The sequence below is a fragment of the Microcebus murinus genome, chromosome 8, assembly GCF_040939455.1.
Source record: "Microcebus murinus isolate Inina chromosome 8, M.murinus_Inina_mat1.0, whole genome shotgun sequence".
Classification (NCBI taxonomy): Eukaryota; Metazoa; Chordata; class Mammalia; order Primates; family Cheirogaleidae; genus Microcebus; species Microcebus murinus.
In genome coordinates this window covers 106,400,035-106,417,276 of record NC_134111.1, presented here as the reverse complement: position 1 = coordinate 106,417,276, position 17,242 = coordinate 106,400,035, and the positions used below count along the sequence as shown (strand labels likewise).

Sequence of the window (17,242 nt, the reverse complement as noted above, 5' to 3'; positions counted from 1 at the left end):
TGATTTATTCCAAAACCCCCTTTAAGATTTTGATTATATGTGTTCTAAAGTCCTCTTCTGACTGTTCTGTTAGCTCTGTTTTCTCAGGTGTGTTTGTTTGTTTTTCACTGTGTTGTCCAGGCTAGAGTGCAGTGGCATGATCACAGCTTACTGTAACCTCACACTCTTGGGCTTGAGCGATCCCCCTGCCTCAGCCTCCTAAGTAGCTGGGACTACAGGCGCGTGCCATCACGCCTGGCTAATTTTTCTATCTTTAATAGTGATGGGATCTTGCTTTTGCTCGGGCTGGTCTCTGAACTCCTGAGCTCAAGTGATCCTCCCCCCATCGGCCTCCCAGAGTGTTAGGATTATGGGTGTGAGCCACTGCACCCAGCCTCTCAGGTGTAAGTTTGGATTGCTGAGCGTGCTGTCCTCCTTCACACCTGGCACCGTCCTGGATGGGCGATCCTAAGTCGGGCCTTACTTTTGCACCTGAGCCCCGTAGTGTTCTGTCCAAAGCATCTGGTCTTAGGAGAGAAGCTAAGTCCAAGTCAGTAAGTCCTAGTAGGAGTGAGGATGGGAGAAAACATTCTCGGGGACAAGTCTGGACTGCACAGGACATGGCTCGAGGGGCTCAGAAAACCGTATCTGGACTGTAAGGACCAGAGAGGCCCCGGGCAACACGGGGTCTACACGTGCAAATCCACTGTGCTCCCACTGCTGCCTCGGCTTCAGCTCTCCGACCTGCCTCTGTGGCAGCCAAGCTCTCGCCTCACGCGCTCTGCCACTCCCTGAGCATCACCCCCAGCCCCACGGACGCCACCCTCCTGCTAACCGCCTGGCTAGTCCCTCCCGTCCCCAAATGCAGGTCTCTCCTGCGTTCTGGCCTTAGGTCTTATGGTGCTCGTCAGTGCCGTTTGCCAGATTCCCCCACTTCCGTGCATTGGTGGGGTTGCAGCGCCATGCAGCCTGTGCCCGTGGGCCCGGCGTGAGCAGCAGCGGTGCCTGGCTCTCGGGAGCGTCCACCGCGAGCCCCTCTGGTGGCTCTCGTTTGTCCCTGGCAAGGTGCCTGGAAACGTTCTAGATGTCTCCTCCTCCAGCACAGGTCCCGGAATAGTCACACCCAAGAGCAGCTCCCCACCCCCGCCCCGCCCCGCCGGCCCGAGGTGGACACGCGGCATGAGAAATAAAGCTTTGCTGTTCCAGACATCTGTGTTTCATGGTTGTCCGTGGCTGCCTCGGCCCACCTAACGCAGACGCCTCTAGGAGGGGCGCCATGCTAACGAGCACACAGGCCCGGCCGCAGCCTCCAGAAACCTGCTGGAGTCTGGGGTGTTGGCACGCCGCGACACACGGTGGCGGAGCACCTGGTGAAACCCAACGGTGGTGACTCATGAGACAGCGTATGCAGTAGTCTGTAGGTCCGGCGGGGAAAGGCTGGGAAGTGACACTGGCCGAGAGTGTCAGTCTGGGCTGCCTTGACAAGACGCCACGGGGGAGAGAAGGGCCAGGAAGAGCCTGGGTTTGCTGGCGGGAAGAGGCATCGAGGGAGCCAGCGACACCCGAACCACGGGGCTGCGGCGCCTGCTCACCCCAGCAGGTGGGGTGCAGGGCCGGGGTGGGTCCCTCGAGCACACTGTCTCGTGGATGTGGGCGCCCCGCCCCCACCCCACGGTTGTAACTGCCGAGGGTCACTCCTGAGCTCCCTGAAGTCAGGAGAGTCAGGCGGAGGTGACACAGCTGAGCAGTGTCTGGAGGAAGCACAGTGGGTCTGGTGGTGGCACCCGGGGAGGAACCAAGGATGCCCGGAGACCACAAAGCTGTCAGTCGAATCGCCGCAGCGACGGAGAGCCCGGGTGAGGGTGTGTGGCCGCTGAGACTGGCACACAGCCTGGCAGAGAAGGGCTGCGCAGGCAGGTCAGGCATTGAGGAGGGACCTTTTGTGGCCACCACCTTCAGGTGTAGCCCAGAAGCAAACAGGAGAAGGAAGGGTTCTCCGGAGGGTGGCCACTCTGGGCAGGGGCCTGCGTGGGGGGGCTTTAGAGGGCCGTGGAGCAGGGGCTGCCGGGCGCCCCATCCCTCCCCGCCGGGTGTCACTGCAGCTGTCCCATCCCTGCCCCCCGCTGGGCGTGAGGGCTCTGGATGGAGCACAGCCTCACCTGGTCACCCGGCCCTGACGTACGCAGATGCCCCCAAAGCCTGGACTAGAGCTTGCCGCCAGGACGGGGAGGTGGGGGGCAGCGGGGAGGGGCGTCTGGGACAGAAAGGAGGGCAAACGGGCTGTCCACCCCCAGCCTCGCATCCCAGCTGCGCTGAGTGCAGCGGGGCTGGGACGGTCTGGGCGTGGGCTGGGGGCACTGCTGCCCGGTGGGCGGCTCTGCAGGGTGCCGTGCGGCCCCGGGCAGTGGGCTGCTCTGTCAGCCAAGCCCTTGGGGACCCAGAGAGCAGCGCCACCTGCCACCCTGGGAAATAGGAACCTCAGTCCTCAAGACCAAACTCATCCCTGCCCCACCCCTCTTCCTCGCACCCCACGGGAGGGCAGGGCCACCGCTGAGGCCAGGATGAGGCTAAAGCCACAGACGGGAGGGCCCAGAGTGAGGTGTGACAAGCAGCCTCCTCGAGGGGTCCAGGGGAGGCCGTGCCCAGGCCCGGCAGGTGTGCCCAGGGGCTGGGGGGTGTGTAGAGAGCCTGCTCTCAGGGCTGTGTGTATCCAAAGAGGGGCCGTGACCAGCTCCCGGCCCCGGGCCCCGGTGGGCAGCCCTGCCCCACACAGCCAGGCGGACGGAGAGGACAAGGGCTGGGAGGCAGAGGACAGAGGCCGGGCTTGCCGAGCAGAGGTTTAATGGGACAATCTCTGTGACGCCCCATCGCAGCAGTCCCAGGCTGGAGACGCCGGCCCTGGCTGCCTCTCCCTGCAGGTGCCTCAGAGCACCGGCACCCCCCTGCCTGTCCCTGGGGTATTGCTGTGCTGTCCCCCACCCCACTTTCCTGTCCCCCCCCTACTCCTCCTGGGTCCCGAGGCCCCATCTCTCTGAGGGGCTAAGGCATGTGTGGGCTGGGGGACCTTCCCAGGGACATCCATCCTCTCCCTGTGACCCCTGCCCCCGCACCGAGGGAATGAATGTCTGTGTCCTTGTTCCTATGCCAGGGACCAGCTGAGGCTGCGACCCCAGGGGCGAGGCTCAGGGCTCTGCAGGAAGGGGCGGCTCAGGGCCCTGTGAAGAGGCTGCAGGGACAGCACAGCCTGGGCCTCCCGGCACACATAAGGCACAGTGTGGTGGCCGCCGTGGGACTGCTGGGGCCATTGTCCCCAGGGGCAGCACCGGCAGGGGCTGGCGTCGGGGCTGGGCATGGCTGTCAGTGCTGAGACGGGGACCTGGCGAGTGCGGCCGCCCCGGGGCCTGCAGTGCAAGAGAGCTGGGAGGGCGGCCGAGGGACATGGGCCCCTGCCGGACCCCGAGGTCCCTCCCCCACGCTCCCAGCCTGGGAGAGCCCGCGGCGGGGCTGGCGCGGCCGGGCGGAGCTCATGGCCAGAGCAGAGGCGCAGTCATGGCGGGCCCGGACGCGGAAGGCACAATCGTGGTGTCTGGGAGGTCGAGGGTCAGCCCCGCGGGGCTAGGCAGACACGTTGACGTCCCTGAGAGAGATGGCGCCGCTGGGGCCCTCGTCCCCGAGCAGCAGGGCGGGCGGGTCCGAGTCCGGGTCCGCCCCAGCGGCCTCGCCCAGCTCTGGGCTGCCGGGCTCCGCGGGGGGCTCGGCGCTGGGGCCCAGGCCCTGGGACAGGATCTGCTGGATGGTCCTGCGCAGGTTGGGGTGCAGCCGGCCCTGCGTCTGGTAGAAGACCTCCAGCGCGAAGGACTTGAGGGCGCCCGTGCAGAGGTCCTCGTACAGCGGGATGGTGTACATGCGCGACATCTGCAGGGCGGGTGCGCGGTGAGGGTGCGGCACCCCAGCCTGCCCGGCCAGCCCCGCAGGCGACCCCTCTGCCCCAGAGTCCTCGCTGGGCCACGGCCCAACCTGCCCGACTGCCATCAGCCTCTGGCGCCCATGCGGGGCGGTCTGCGGGGCTCAGGGGGCGTGGGCCTCTGTCTGAGGAGCTTCAGTGCCCCGGGCCAGACCTGCCAGCTGCCTCACGCGGGCCCAGGGCTGGGGCGGGCCTGGACCCCAGACTCCAGCTCCCAGCGCGTCTCTTCCATGGCTCGTGCCCCGGACCGGTGGAGTCCGGGCCGCCCTCTGGCCCCTGTGCCCTTCTCACCTGGATCCGCCCCCAGCCCAGACCCCAAGTCCTCTTTGCCACCCGGGCCATCCCCAGGCCGGGCCTCCCCTCACCCACCCACCCACGGGGCGGGGCCCGGGCAGGTGGCCACACCTGGCTCTCCAGGAAGCGCCGCACCCTGTGCAGGTCGGGGTAGTAGTCGTTGCGGACCACGATCTGCAGCCAGCGGATGCGGATCTCGGCGTTCATGGAGTCCAGCAGGGACGAGTAGCACTTGGACAGGCTGGTGACCACCTCTGCGGGGGCGGGCCGGGCAGGTCAGGGCCCTGCGGGCGCCTCCCCCTCCCCCAGACCAGCCCCCGGGCTGCGCAGACCCACCCTGGGGCAGCGGGGAGCCGTCCAGGAGCCGGTCCAGAAAGAGAGCCGTCTGGAAGGTCCTCCACTTGGAGATGTCAATGGCGCTGGCGGAGGCGGCGGCCTGGTCCAGGGGCTCCGCGGTCCACAGCCGGAACAGGGCCTCGACCGGGCGCGTCAGGCTGGATCCCTGAGACAGGTCCGGCTCAGCCAGCGGGGGGCCCGTCGCGTTGAGCCATCGCTCGAACTCCAGCCCTATGGGGGAGACGTGATCTGGGGTCCCCGCCCAGCCAGCCTGCCCAGGAGACCCCAGGCCCCCAGTGGGGCTCGGGGCGGGTGGCTTGATCCAGGGCTGGAACCCCCGGGGGCCCGGTCTTCCAGGAAGGCTGGGGACAGCCCCAGGGCACCCCTCCAGGCCCTTCCCGTGCCCTGTTTCCAGCACTCACTCTGCCTGGGGTGCCCACTCCCTGCTCAGCCCTCCGGGCTCCTGTTCTCACCTGTCCCCACCTGGGCCCGAGAAAGCGGGCTGAAGGAAGGGGGGTGGGCCAGCGGACTGGGCTTTCCTCCAGGCACGGCGAGGGCCCCGCCTGTCCTCACACCCACCTCCCGCCTGCTGCCGGCCTCACCTGCCCGGCAGTCCACGCTCTGCTCCTTCAGCTCCGGGAAGAAGCTCAGGAAGGAGTCCAGCAGGTCCTGGGCCACCACGCTGGTGAACTTGAACTTCTCCACATAGGCCTGAGAGGCAGAGGCAGGGCCTCAGCAGGCCTGGGCGGGCCAGGCCGGAAGGGCATGGAGGCCTCGCCCCATCCCACGGGCCCTGCTGAGTGGCTGACGTGGGGGAGAGGTGGCACCCCAGCACTCCCCCAAGAGAAGGGCAGGCCAGGGCCTAGCCAGGGTCACAGGCCCCACCCACTCCACCCCCACCCCCTGCCGGGACAGAAGGGCAGGGCTGGCCTGCGGGGGCAGGGCTGTCCTGCCCAGGGACTGCTCACTCGGAGAAAGTCATCGAAGCGCTGCGGGTCTCCGCAGAGCTGGGACAGGTAGTACACGAAGCAGTAGCCCTTCTCATAGGTGAACAGGTTCATCAGGTGGCTGGGGTTCACCCCTGCAGGGAAACCCCACCTGTGCTGGCACCCAAGCCCGCAGATGTCCCTGAGGGGGTAGCGGGCAGGCTCTGGGGGGACAGGAAGGGCCACGGGCCGCTGTCCCTCATATGCCCAGATGAGTGCTGACACCTGGGGACACAGCTGGGGGGGCGCCCTGCCCGCCCGGCCCGCACCTGGGGGAGACCACAGACCCACACACCACGGCGGTGGAGGGGTGGGGAAGGGAGGCAGGCGTGTTGGGGGACACAGAGGCCCCAGCCAGAGCGGTGGAGGCTGGTAAAGGAGGCCCGGGGGAGGGGGGTGGCCCTGGCGGAGGGTACCTGGCTCCAGCTTGACCTGTAGCTTGCTGACCGGGCTGTCTTCTCCGAGAAGCTTCATCTGCCTGTGCAGGGCGTCCAGGCGGAAGGCCGTCTCCAGGCAGGTGAAGGCAGCACCTGCACAGGCCAGGGAGGCAGGGCAGGGGTGAGCGGGGGCAGGGCAGGGTGAGCGGGGGCAGGGCAGGGGTGAGGGGAGGCAGGGCAGGGGTGAGTGGGGGGCAGGGCAGGGGTAAGCAAGGGCAGAGCAGGGATGAGCAGAGGCAGGGCAGGGTGAGCAGAGGCAGGGGTGAGCGGGGGCAGGGCAGGGGTGAGGGGGGCAGGGCAGGGGTGAGCGGGAGCAGGGCATGGGTGAGCGGGGGCAGGGCCGGGGTGAGCGGGGGGGGGGGGGGAGCCAGGGCCGGGGTGAGTGGGGGCAAGGCAGGGGTGAGCGGGGGCAGGGCAGGGGTGAGGTGAGGCAGGGCAGGGGTGAGCGAGGGCAGGGCAGGGGTAAGCAGAGGCAGGACATGGGTGAGCGGGGGCAGGGCAGGGGTGAGGGGGGCAGGGCAGGAGTAAGCAAGGGCAGAGCAGGGATGAGCAGAGGCAGGGCAGGGTGAACAGAGGCAGGGCAGGGGTGAGCGGGGGCAGGGCAGGGGTAAGGGGGGCAGGGCAGGGGTGAGCGGAGGCAGGGCATGGGTGAGCGGGGGCAGGGCCGGGGTGAGCGGGGAGTGGGGGGTGGGGGGGAGCCAGGGCCGGGGTGAGTGGGGGCAGGGCAGGGGTGAGCGGGGGCAGGGCAAGGGTGAGGGGAGGCAGGGCAGGGGTGAGCGGGGGCAGGGCAAGGGTGAGGGGAGGCAGGGCAGGGGTGAGCGGGGGCAGGGCAGGGGTGAGGGGAGGCAGGGCAGGGGTGAGCGGGGGCAGGGCAAGGGTGAGGTGAGGCAGGGCAGGGGTGAGCGGGGGCAGGGCAAGGGTGAGGTGAGGCAGGGCAGGGGGGAGCGGGGGCAGGGCAGGGGTGAGCGGGGGCAGGGCAGGGGTAAGCAGAGGCAGGACATGGGTGAGCGGGGGCAGGGCAGGGGTGAGCGGGGGCAGGGCAGGGGTGAGGTGAGGCAGGGCAGGGGTGAGCGGGGGCAGGGCCGGGGTGAGCGGGGGCAGGGCCGGGGTGAGGTGAGGCAGGGCAGGGGTAAGCAGAGGCAGGACATGGGTGAGGGGGGCAGGGCAGGGGTGAGCGGGGGCAGGGTGAGGGGAGCGGGGCCCTGGGTCCTCCCCGCCCCTGCGCACCGTAGGTCTCCGTGGTGATGCGGCGCTGGGCGTAGGTGGCCAGGCCCTCGCTCAGCCACATCTCCTCCCAGGTGGCGTTGGTGACGGCGTTGCCGAACCAGCTGTGGGCCACCTCGTGGATGACGTCGATGACCAGGAACTCGTCGCTCTCCAGGATGGAGGAGATGATGAAGGTGAGGCAGGGGTTCTCCATGGCTACGATGGGGAAGGAGGGCGGCAGGAAGACGATGTCGTACCTGCGCGGGTGGGAGGGCGCGTGGGGTGGGTGCGGGCCCAGGGCCGCCCGCCGGCGAGGCCCTCCCCAGGAGGTGGGGCGGGTGTGCCAGGCAGGCGGGGCTCCCGCGGGTCCCTCCTGCAGCCCGCCAGGCCCCGCCCGGGACCCACCTGCCCCACATGTAGGGCCCGTACAGCCGCTCCGCCGCGCTCAGCCACTGCTCCACCGCGCCGGACAGCTTGCTGGTGGCCGTGGGCAGGAGGCAGGGCTCGGCCCACACACGGCTCCTGTCGTGGGGCAGAGAGGAGCTCACCCCACCCAGCCCTCCACCTCCGGGGCCCCAGTAACCCCCCTGCCTCCTGCGGCTGGTTGACTGCCCAGCCCACGGCCTGCCACCCCGCCACCCGCCGCACCGCCGGGCAGCCAGCCTGGCCCTTCCCACCGCAGGGCAGAGCTGCGTGCGTTCTAAGGGCCACTCGGTTTGTCTTGTTTTGGGGTCAGAAGAACCCGCTAGGGCGCCAGGGTGCAGTGAGGACAGGCTGGTGGGGCAAGCGCTGGGCAGGTCAGGCTGCCCCGTCTGAGGCGGGCCTGGCAGGGGTGACCTGCCCAACGGTGCCCGGAGGCCAGTGGGGTCCTGGGCAGGGCCGCTGTGGGCACAGGCCGCAGACCCGCGCCTGGTGCACGCTCCCCGGGCCGGGGCCAGGCCTGGGCAGACCCCGACAGCAGCAGGAAGGGAGAGCAGGAGGCCCTACCTGGGCCCGATGTCTGCTGGCTTGAGGTCTCCGGCCACCAGAGCCACGAGGTAGGCGGGCACGGGGTGCTCCATGTGGAAGCGGAAGACGCCCTCCTCCTCCACGTAGGTGCTCTGCGTGGCGCTCATCAGCACCTGCACCCCCGACGGGGCCTGGGAGGAACCCCACCGTCAGGGCACCCGCATCCCGGGCCGGGGACTCCCGTCAGAGAACCCCCATCCTAGGCCGGAACCCCAGGCTCTCAGTCTGCAAACCTCTTGCCCCAGGCGTGGGGGTGCTGCCAAGCTCGGGCCCAGTGACCCCCCCAGACCCCACCGGATGAGCAGCTCTGAGTCCCCTGTGTCCCCACTGGGGACTCACCCTGGGTCCCGGAGCCCTGCCAGGCCCATCAGTGGCAGCCTGGCCCCCTGCTCCCCACAGAGTGGCCCCTACTGCACAGGGGGTGCCTGGGGGCTCCTATTGGCACCCTGGCTGGGTGGCAGATGGGGACACAGCCCAGCGGGTAGGAGCAAGGAGGGGAGGAGGCCAGGCCAGGCCGCTGGGCTCAGCCCTCCACGCAGCACCCCCAGGAGGCGCAGGGTGGGCAGGGCTGGCCCTGGCGTGGGACGAGGGTGGCCAGGGGGCCCTGACCTTGACGACTGCGGAGTAGGTGCACTTCACGGCGGGGGTGTCGAAGCAGGGGAAGAAGGACCGGTTGCACACGGAGTGGCCCTGGGTGAAGACGAAGGGCTTGGCACAGCCGTAGGTCAGCTCCGGCTCCAGCCACCAGATCTGCGGGCAGGGCGGGGCGTCAGCAGGCGGCCACCAGCTTGGGTTCCAGGCTCTGGGAGGGGATGGCATGACTGGCCCACTGGGGGCCAACAGCTGCTCCCCAGGCCTTTGCCCGCCCACCCGGGTGCCCTCCCCCCCTCCCCCGGGCAGGGGGGCAGCAGGGACAGGTGACCCAGGGCGTGGCCATGCATTAGGAGCCAGCAGTCGGAATGTCCCAGCCCATGCTGGGGCAAAGAAAGGAAAAAGCCCATCGTAGCATCATCTGAGTGTCCAAAGGGAAACTGAGGCACGGTCAGAACACCCTGGGTGCAGATTCCCGAGAGCTGGCAGCCAGTCTGGTCTTGGCCAGGAACGTAGGACGTGGGAAACCAGAGCATCACATGCTGGCCGGGAGCTAGCCCAGGGCCGGCCCTGAGACAGGTGCCAGGGCTGCCACGGAGCCAGAGCTGGCCCGAGCCACAGCCAGAGACACTTTCCTGGCCCCCAGATGCCGTCCAGGCCCCCCCGCCCTTGAGGAGTCCCCACACCCCCCGGTGCCCTCCCCGGGCCCACCGCCATCTCGCCATGTCCATCCATCTCCTCTTCCACCTGAGAATTCTGGCCTCTCCAACAAGGGAGCTCAGAGCCCGGGAGGGGCTCGCTCCCGACTGCAGCCACGTCACCGTGGTCCAGAGCTGGCCCCCACCTTGTTCCTACCCTCCCCTCCGCCAGGGCAGCAGGACTGCCGAAGCAGACTGAACAGTTCCTCCTCCGGTCGCCAAGTGCACACGGGCCCTCCCAGGACCACGGATGCAGGACAGCCCTGCCACGCCTCTGAGAGCGGCTGAGTCTGGAATGCACAGCCCACAGCCACTGGGGAGGCGGCCTCCCCGCAGACCCCAGGCCCAGGTGGGGCGGCCTCCCCCACAGACCCCAGGCCAGGGAGGGGCGGCCTCCCCCGCAGACCCCAGGCCCGGGAGGGGCGGCCTCCCCCGCAGACCCCAGGCCCGGGAGGGGCGGCCTCCCCCACAGACCCCAGGCCCGGGAGGGGCGGCCTCCCCCGCAGACCCCAGGCCCGGGAGGGGCGGCCTCCCCCACAGACTCAGCCACTCCTGCGAGCATTCACAGATCTCTCCAAAACTTCCTTCTGGCTGCCCTGTCCCTGTCCCCTCAGGGATGCAAGCGTATAGGGGTGTCTCCTTTCCTGCCGGGCCCCTGAGCTGCCCAGATGTTCAGAGGCCTGTCTACAGGGAGCCCGGGCAAAACCGCAGCCTCCCTCCTGGGCCCTGCCCCAGAGCCCCAGCTCCACGGGGCTGGGACCTGGATGGCAGTGAGGGAACTCCCTGCAGTGGCTGCGCTGCAGGTGGTCCTTGGCCCAGGCTGGGAGGATGGCCCCCAAGGGCCCCAGAGTGCTTTGCAACCACACTGTCGCCCCAACAGCTGCTCCAGTACTGCAGCCTCCCATCTCCCCTCCTCTGGGGCCCTTCTCAGCCTCTACTCAGTCCCTGCCTCCTCCCCCACTGCCCCACATTTACCCCCAGCCTCCCTCAGAATGGGGGGCTGGGCAGACCCCACAGAGAGGCCAGCAGCCCCCATCGTGCACACGGGGCACAGCTGCTGGTTGGCTGGCGGAGAAGGAACATGCCTGAGGACGCCAGACCCTGAGAACAGGGTGAAAGCTGTTCTTGCTGGGGTTGGGGGTACAGGCCCCAGAGTCTATGGCACCCCCAAACTGACTCTGGAGGTCTGGGGCCCACTGACATGGCCTCCCAGGGAGCTCGGAGAGCTCTTGCCATGTCCTCCCTGGCACAGGGACAGGCTTGGGGCTTCAGGCCTGAGTCCCTGGAGCAGGCCAGGAAGAGACAGGGACTCCGTGCGTGGGCCTGAGCCCCGCTGAGCTAACGTGAGTGGTGGGTGCCCAAGGTCACGGCCAAACACTCTGCCTTCCACAAGTGGCCAGATCATGGGCCGGCCCAGGTCCCCGGTCCCCAGTCCACCAACTCTGGAACCACTCAGTGTACAGGGACCACACTGCCCTCCCTGTCTGGAGCCCCCACGGCCACCCACCAGGCCGTGGGAAGCCCAGAGACCACAGCTGCCCTGGCCCATTTGGCCCTGTTCGCAGCAGCCTGCTGAGGGCCCTAGTGCCACCAGTCTGCCGGCCACGGTCTTGGGCAGACCAGACACGTGGGGTCCAGGTCACAGACCCCACCAGGGAGAAGCCCATCTCTCAGTCCCCACCTGTCACGCTGGGAGGCCACCTGCCACCTGTCAGAGCCCTGGAGTACTACAGCAGGCAGCAGGGGAAGTGCCTGGTGGGCTGGTGGCCGGCACACCTGCAGGGGCTCTCTGGGAAGATGAGGCGGCAGGTCCTGCTCAGGGCTCCTGGGAGATACTCAGGAAGCCCACAGGTGTGCAGGTGGCCTGGGCTCCTCCTGTCCAGATCTCACCTTGGCCCTCTGTGGCCCTCAGCCTGACGCCTCTGCACCACCCTGTCCATTTGTGTGCCATGGGCAGTGACAGAGGGGACCTCCAAGGGCCTCCAGAGCTGTGTGTGTCGTGGATGCACGTAGGGTGTCACCCGGGGTCTGTCCATACCAGCAGGGACTGGACATGAACCCCATGCTGTGGGAAGGGAGGGCCCTGCTCCATCCTATGAGCCCCGCCATTGGCCGAGGCGTGTGCGGGCAGGTGGGGGGGGGGTGTGTGTGCTGCAGCCACCTGCCTTTTCCAGCAGGACCTCTGGGGTGAGCATTTGGTACCCAAAGCCCTGCAGAGCCTGCGTGTGTCTGTGTTGGGTTGTGGGGCCCTCTGTCCTCAGTGCCCCGCCAGTCCTGGCCAGGGGAGCCCAAAGCCCGGCATCAGAGCTTGCACGGTTCCTCCTCTGCTTCCCGCTCAGACACATGTCTGTCCCTCATTCCACCCCCACTGAACAGACCTGGGTGTCCTCAAACCCTTGGAACCCCCCTGCCCGCCCCTCATCGCCGGGCTCCAGATGTATGGCTTGGCAGGTGCCAGAAACTGCTCTTGTCCCCAGGCAGAGACACAACACTTGAACCAGAGGCCTCCCCGGGCGGCAGGCTGTCCCCTGTCGCCACTGCCCACAGGGCCAGGAGCTGTATCCGAGGCTCCTAAGGGCTCGCAGGCAACAGCTGGCACTCACTGTGGGCACCTGGACAGGGCTCCAGGCCAGGCTGCCCCCACCCTCTCCCAGTGCCCAGGGCAGGGTGCCTGCCCAGGGCAAGGTGCAGCTAAGCCCCTCGGCCCACAGCCGCGGCGCCCACCCGGACTCACGGCGGGGGCGTCGGTCGAGGTGTAGCGCAGGATGACCTGGAAGGGCTGGTGCGCCTGCAGCTCGGGCGGCAGCGTGACCGTGAGCGAGGAGCCGTAGTCGGTGAACGGGTCCACCCTGAAGGCCAGCGGGCAGCAGGCGGGCTCGGCGCCGGCCCCCTCGGGGAAGGCGGGCAGCGGGGGCGGCTGCGCGGGCCCGGACCCGGGGGCGGGGAAGGCGAAGGCGCAGGGCGTCTCGGCGGCGGCGGGGGCGCGACGGAAGGCGGCCGAGTGCAGGCGCAGGGCCGGGTGCGCGTCGAGCACGAGCGCGCGGGGCGCGGGCCGCAGCGCGCACAGCTCGAGCACCAGGCAGCCGGCCAGCTCGCGCGCCTCGGGCCGCAGCTCCAGGCCCAGCTGCAGGTGGCGGAGGCGGAAGAGCTGCGCGCTGGAGGCCGAGGCCACGTCCAGGGCGGGCGGCGGCTCGGGCGGCGGGCGGGCGGGCGCGGCCTCGGCGCCGGGCGCCTTGCGGCAGCAGCACTGCGCGGCCATGGCCGCGGCGCTAGGTGAAATCCATGGGCGGCGGCCGCGCCGGCCGCGGGGAGCGGGCGAGGGGCGCCGGGCGGCGGCGGCGGGGCGCGGGCACAACAGGAAGTCGCGCCGGGAGCCGCCCGGCCCGGCCCCGCGCTGTGCGCCGCCCCGCTCGGGCTCCGCTCGGCCGCCGCCGGGGGCGCTGTGCGCGGGGCCGGGCGGGGAGGGCCGGGCCGGGGCGCTGTGCTGGGAGCCGGGGGCGCTGTGCGCGGGGCCAGGCGGGGAGGGCCGGGCCGGGGGCGCTGTGCTGGGAGCCGGGGGCGCTGTGCGCGGGGCCGGGCGGGGAGGGCCGGGCCGGGGCGCTGTGCTGGGAGCCGGGGGCGCTGTGCGCGGGGCCGTGCCGGGACGCTGTGTGCTGGGCCGGGCCGAGCCGGGGCGCTGTGCGCTGTGCGCAGGGCCGGGCGCGCGGAGCAGCTGAGTGGTCTCCCCAGCCCTGCGCTCCGCGCTTCCTATCCTGGCGGCGCAGGGGAGACCCCAGGAGGCGGGATCGCCGCTCCCACCCCGACGCTGCGGGCCAGGCTCCTGGGGCAGCAGCTGCCGGGACCGGCTACACTTGGGGACTCCGGGCTCACGGCTTCCTCTCCGCGCGGTCTGTGTGTCCCGGGAGTGTCGCGTCGGTGGACTTCAATGTTATCGGTCCCTTCGGAGGCCTCGGGCCCAGGACAGATTCTCATAGTAACCCCGAGTCAACCAGGGCGGTCTGTGTGGTCGGCTGAGCCGTGTGATGGAGCCCCGGAGCCTTAAGGCTGCGCTGTCAAATACTCTCCGTGTGGGGGGTCCGGGGTGGCTGTTAGACAGAGACTTGACTCACTTCCAGTATCACAGAGCGTTCCGCTGGGCAGCGCTGCCTTTAGGGCCGGCAGGGCGCGGAGGACCCATTGCCCCCGAGCCCAGCGCAGGGGGCCTTGAGGCAGACCCGGCTGCCTGCCCCCGCCCCACCTTGCCACCTGGCTTCCTGCCTGTGTTCTCTGCTGGCCTGGGAAAGGCTGCCCAGGGCTGAGCCTGTCCAGGGGCCTGGGACCCCCAGGGAAGGGCTGCAGACCCGCAGGTGGCCTTCACATTGGCAGGAGCTGCCCACAGAGCAGTGGGGAACCTGGCCGCGGTGGAGTAAGATGGGCAGCCGGGATGTGGCTGTTGTCATCACAGAAAATCCAGTTTCTTAGGGAGAAAGGGCTTGGGGGCTGGAGGAATATCCAGGGACCCCACACACCTGTCTCCTCTGCTCCATCCAGGTGCGGCACGGTGTGGTGCTGACTCAGACTCTGCGCTCGACCGCAGCGTCAGCACTGAGTAGCTTTTCGTCTGGACTCAGTCCCCATCTGCAGCCCATGTGATTGTGACCTCCCTTCCCGGGATGGGGGAAGGACGTCTGAGGGGGTCAGCATGAGTTCATGGACGTGGCGCTGAGCACTGAGGCATCGCTGCAGCTTTCCCTTGTGACCTCAGGTCCCCACATGCCCTACTCTCAGCTGAGGGACACAGTCGCCCCCTTAGGGCCCCCATCCCAAACTCACCAGGGGCTCACAGGGTCACTCAGAGGTCAGGGTCAGTCCTGCATCCAAGGCTTAGGAGGGGAGAGGACTGAGTGGGACCCTGCCTCCTGCCCAGGTGGTGGCCTTGGTGGTACTCCCAGTTCCACTGGACTCTTCAGGGCCCACTGGGCCATGGGGCTGGAGCTGGAAAACGTAAGGTCTGCAAATGTAAGGGGTGCCACACTGGCCTGTCCTGGCCACCCCTGGGGTAAATTCACATCAGGGGCCTTGTTGCCTTTCCTACCAGGGAGCTTTGGGTCCTGCCACCCTGGGCGCCCCAGCAGTCTCTCCAGCCGTCTCCCCAGGTGGACTCTGGGCAGCCGGAGTTGGGGTCTCATCCCTTCTCTTCTGGAGAGCCTGGGGCACCTGCCTCGCTGAGGCCAGTTCTGCACACAGGAGCGGGGCAGTGGGCAGCCCGGCAGGTCCAGGGGATCTGTTCCACCTCCCCAGGGCAGGGGGGAGGAATGCCTCCATCCCTCAGGTATATAAAGGGTCAACACAAGCCCGTCTTCAGGGAGTGGAAAGATGTTCTGCAGGATTAAAGTCAGCCCACCGAGACACCCCTACGGTGCAGGAAGCGTGGTGAGTGGTGAAGGCGGGTTACTGCCACCTGCAACCCCACAGGAGCCTCCAGTGCCCCCTGCAGCTGGCTGGCCAGCAGGACACCCCCTCCACCCCCCTAATCCCCCCCCCCCCCCCCCCGCAGCCTGCCTGGAGCGCCCTGGCGGCACCAGGCGGCTTTACACTGAGGCCTGGGGGAGGAGGAGGAGGTCAGCTGCCCACAGATGCCCATCCGGGTTGCCCGAGGGATTCTCCTCACTCCTGGGGCAGAGGAACTTTGAAGTCCAGACTGTGAGACTCCCAGGTTTCTCCCTCGGGTATTTTCATACTCCAGCATTTTGGTGACCTGGGGCAGTGAAGCAACTGATCCACCACCTATACCCTGGCCTGCACAGGGACCAGGCCCCCCTCATTAATGTGTGCTGGTGCCTGAGGGAGGGCGGGGTCCCTGGCCTCAACTACTAGGCCTCACCTACTAGGAGGTGGGCATGGAGATGGGAGGGCTGCAGTGGTCACGGGGGCGGGAGGGCAGCAGCAAAGGCTTCCCAGGAAGTAGTGTTCAGATGGGGTCAGCCTGTCCCTGGGCCCTGGGGGATCTGGGCCTCTGTTGGGAGCCACAGTGGACAGTTCTTAGAGCTGGTGGGATGAAAAGCATCTGATGTGACCCACAGATGTTCTTCAACCTGGCCTGGGCCCTGCCACCCTTGTCCCCTTGTCTCCCAGGGGCCAGGTCAGAGGTCAGGTCTGTGCCCTGCCCTGAGGCGAGGGCGCCCAGAATCCCCATGGAAGGTGCTGTGAGCTGGGATCAGCCGGGCAAACCCCTGGGCCCAGAGCCTCACTCTGACTTCACTGGGGAACTGCTCGGCCCACCTGCCAGGTGGAGGCAGCGACAGCAGCTCCCTATGGGAGTCAACTTAGGGTCCCTTAGGGGGAGAGAGCGCAGCCCAGGTGAGCCCCCATGAAGTTGGGTCAGGTAAGCTACCGTGAGCAGCAGTCTCTGAATGACAGGGTCCGAGGCCCGCAGGGCTGGCACTGCTGGCCGGTGACATTGTGCAAGGCAGGTGTCAACCCACAAGGTGTGGTGTGTGATCTGAACCAGTGACCAGTCAATAGAGTCATTCCTGTCACAGCCAGAAGCCAAGTCCAGGAGGGCCAAGTCCCTCCTCCCTGCCCCCCCCACCCCAGTGCCTTGTTCACAATCGTGTGCTTCCCTTCCCCAACCCTGGGCTCTGCTGAGTCAGGGGCCTTTGTTCCCAGGGAGGATGCTTCTACCTGGGGACAGACACACCATGTCCCAGTGGGCAGGAGGCTGAGACACCACTGAGCAATCTGGGCTCCCCAGGCCACGAAGCATCAGGCAAAACAGGCTGCCTGGAGCGATTGACCCCAACCCTGAATGGGCAGTGAGTGGGGCTTTGTGCTATGTGGGGGCTGGACGGTGGCTCCCAGGTCTCCCAGGCTGGGCGGTGCAGGTAAAGGAGGCAACGGCACCTGTGCAGCAGGCCTCTCAGGGCCCAGGTCCTTCGCCAGGTAGAGCCCGTGACCAGTGAGGCACCGGCTGAGGATGAGGGAACGTGGGGTGAGTAGTGGAAAAGGGAATTGGTGGACACCAACCACGGCGTTTACTCAGTACCACGTACGGAATATAAACATGTATATTTGCATGTATAAACCTGGGACCACACTGTCCATAATTCATATGTATCACCCACGTTGTCCTTTTCTCTTTCCCCACTGTCTATTTAAGGAACATTGATGGCGATTAATTTTCTAGGATAGTTTTGAGGCTGGAGGATGTCCGGGAGGTTCTGTCTGGCCTAGAAGAGGAATCAGCTGCTGAGATGCACCTGGTGATGGCCTTCGGGGTCCTCCACCCTGGGGGAGGCCTGTCCATCGTTGGCTTGACTGTGGCTTTGTGCAAGTCACTGAAGCAGAGAGGTCAAGGTGGGAGGTGGGTGCAGAGGCCCCAAGGGTGCCCGAGCGGGGCAGTCTGTTGGCACAGTCTGTTGGCACAGCCTCCAGCTGCCTGCTTCTCACAGCAGCAGCGGCCAGTCTCAGCCCCCAGGCCCACGCCCTGCGGCCACCAGGACCCCGTGTTCAGTTCTGAGACGGGACCAGCGAGAGGTTTGGGAGGAGCGAGGAAGATGTGCTGTGGCTTGGCAGGAGGTTGTGCTGGCAGCTCCAGGCGTCCTCGAGAGCTGGGAGGTCATAGCACAGGCAGCTCAGATCGGGTGGTGGCCCCTGTGACCCCGACCTCCTGTCCTTGAATCACCTGCCTCCATCTGCCTGCATCCAGTTGCCTGAAATTCCTCAAGAGGTTTAGATTTTCCTGACCAAAGCCTGTCTGATAAA

The 17,242-nt window shown here is 67.8% G+C and overlaps 1 protein-coding gene across 1 annotated transcript; it reads right to left on the bottom strand.

Moving 5' to 3' along the window:
• Positions 1 to 2,803: 2,803 nt before the first annotated feature.
• On the bottom strand, positions 2,804 to 12,841 carry RNPEPL1 (arginyl aminopeptidase like 1). The gene is made up of 11 exons (XM_012755695.3): positions 12,234 to 12,841; positions 8,820 to 8,960; positions 8,190 to 8,341; positions 7,608 to 7,724; positions 7,224 to 7,459; positions 5,976 to 6,089; positions 5,542 to 5,654; positions 5,176 to 5,284; positions 4,574 to 4,804; positions 4,349 to 4,491; positions 2,804 to 3,894 (listed from the first exon to the last, which is right to left on the bottom strand). Exons 1-11 carry the CDS (start codon positions 12,756 to 12,758, stop codon positions 3,595 to 3,597), a joined length of 2,181 nt encoding a protein of 726 aa, XP_012611149.3. The 5' UTR covers positions 12,759 to 12,841; the 3' UTR covers positions 2,804 to 3,594.
• Between the last annotated feature and the right edge of the window lie 4,401 nt (positions 12,842 to 17,242).

Coding starts and splice junctions, on each gene's coding strand:
- RNPEPL1 (XM_012755695.3), bottom strand. CDS start 12,758: ATGGCCGCGCAGTGCTGCTGCCGCAAGGCGCCCGGCGCCGAGGCCGCG. Junction 8,961..12,233: donor CCTCGACCGACGCCCCCGCC/GTGAGTCCGGGT, acceptor CCCTGCCCGCAG/ATCTGGTGGCTGGAGCCGGA. Junction 6,090..7,223: donor CATCACCACGGAGACCTACG/GTGCGCAGGGGC, acceptor TGGCCTGTGCAG/GTGCTGCCTTCACCTGCCTG.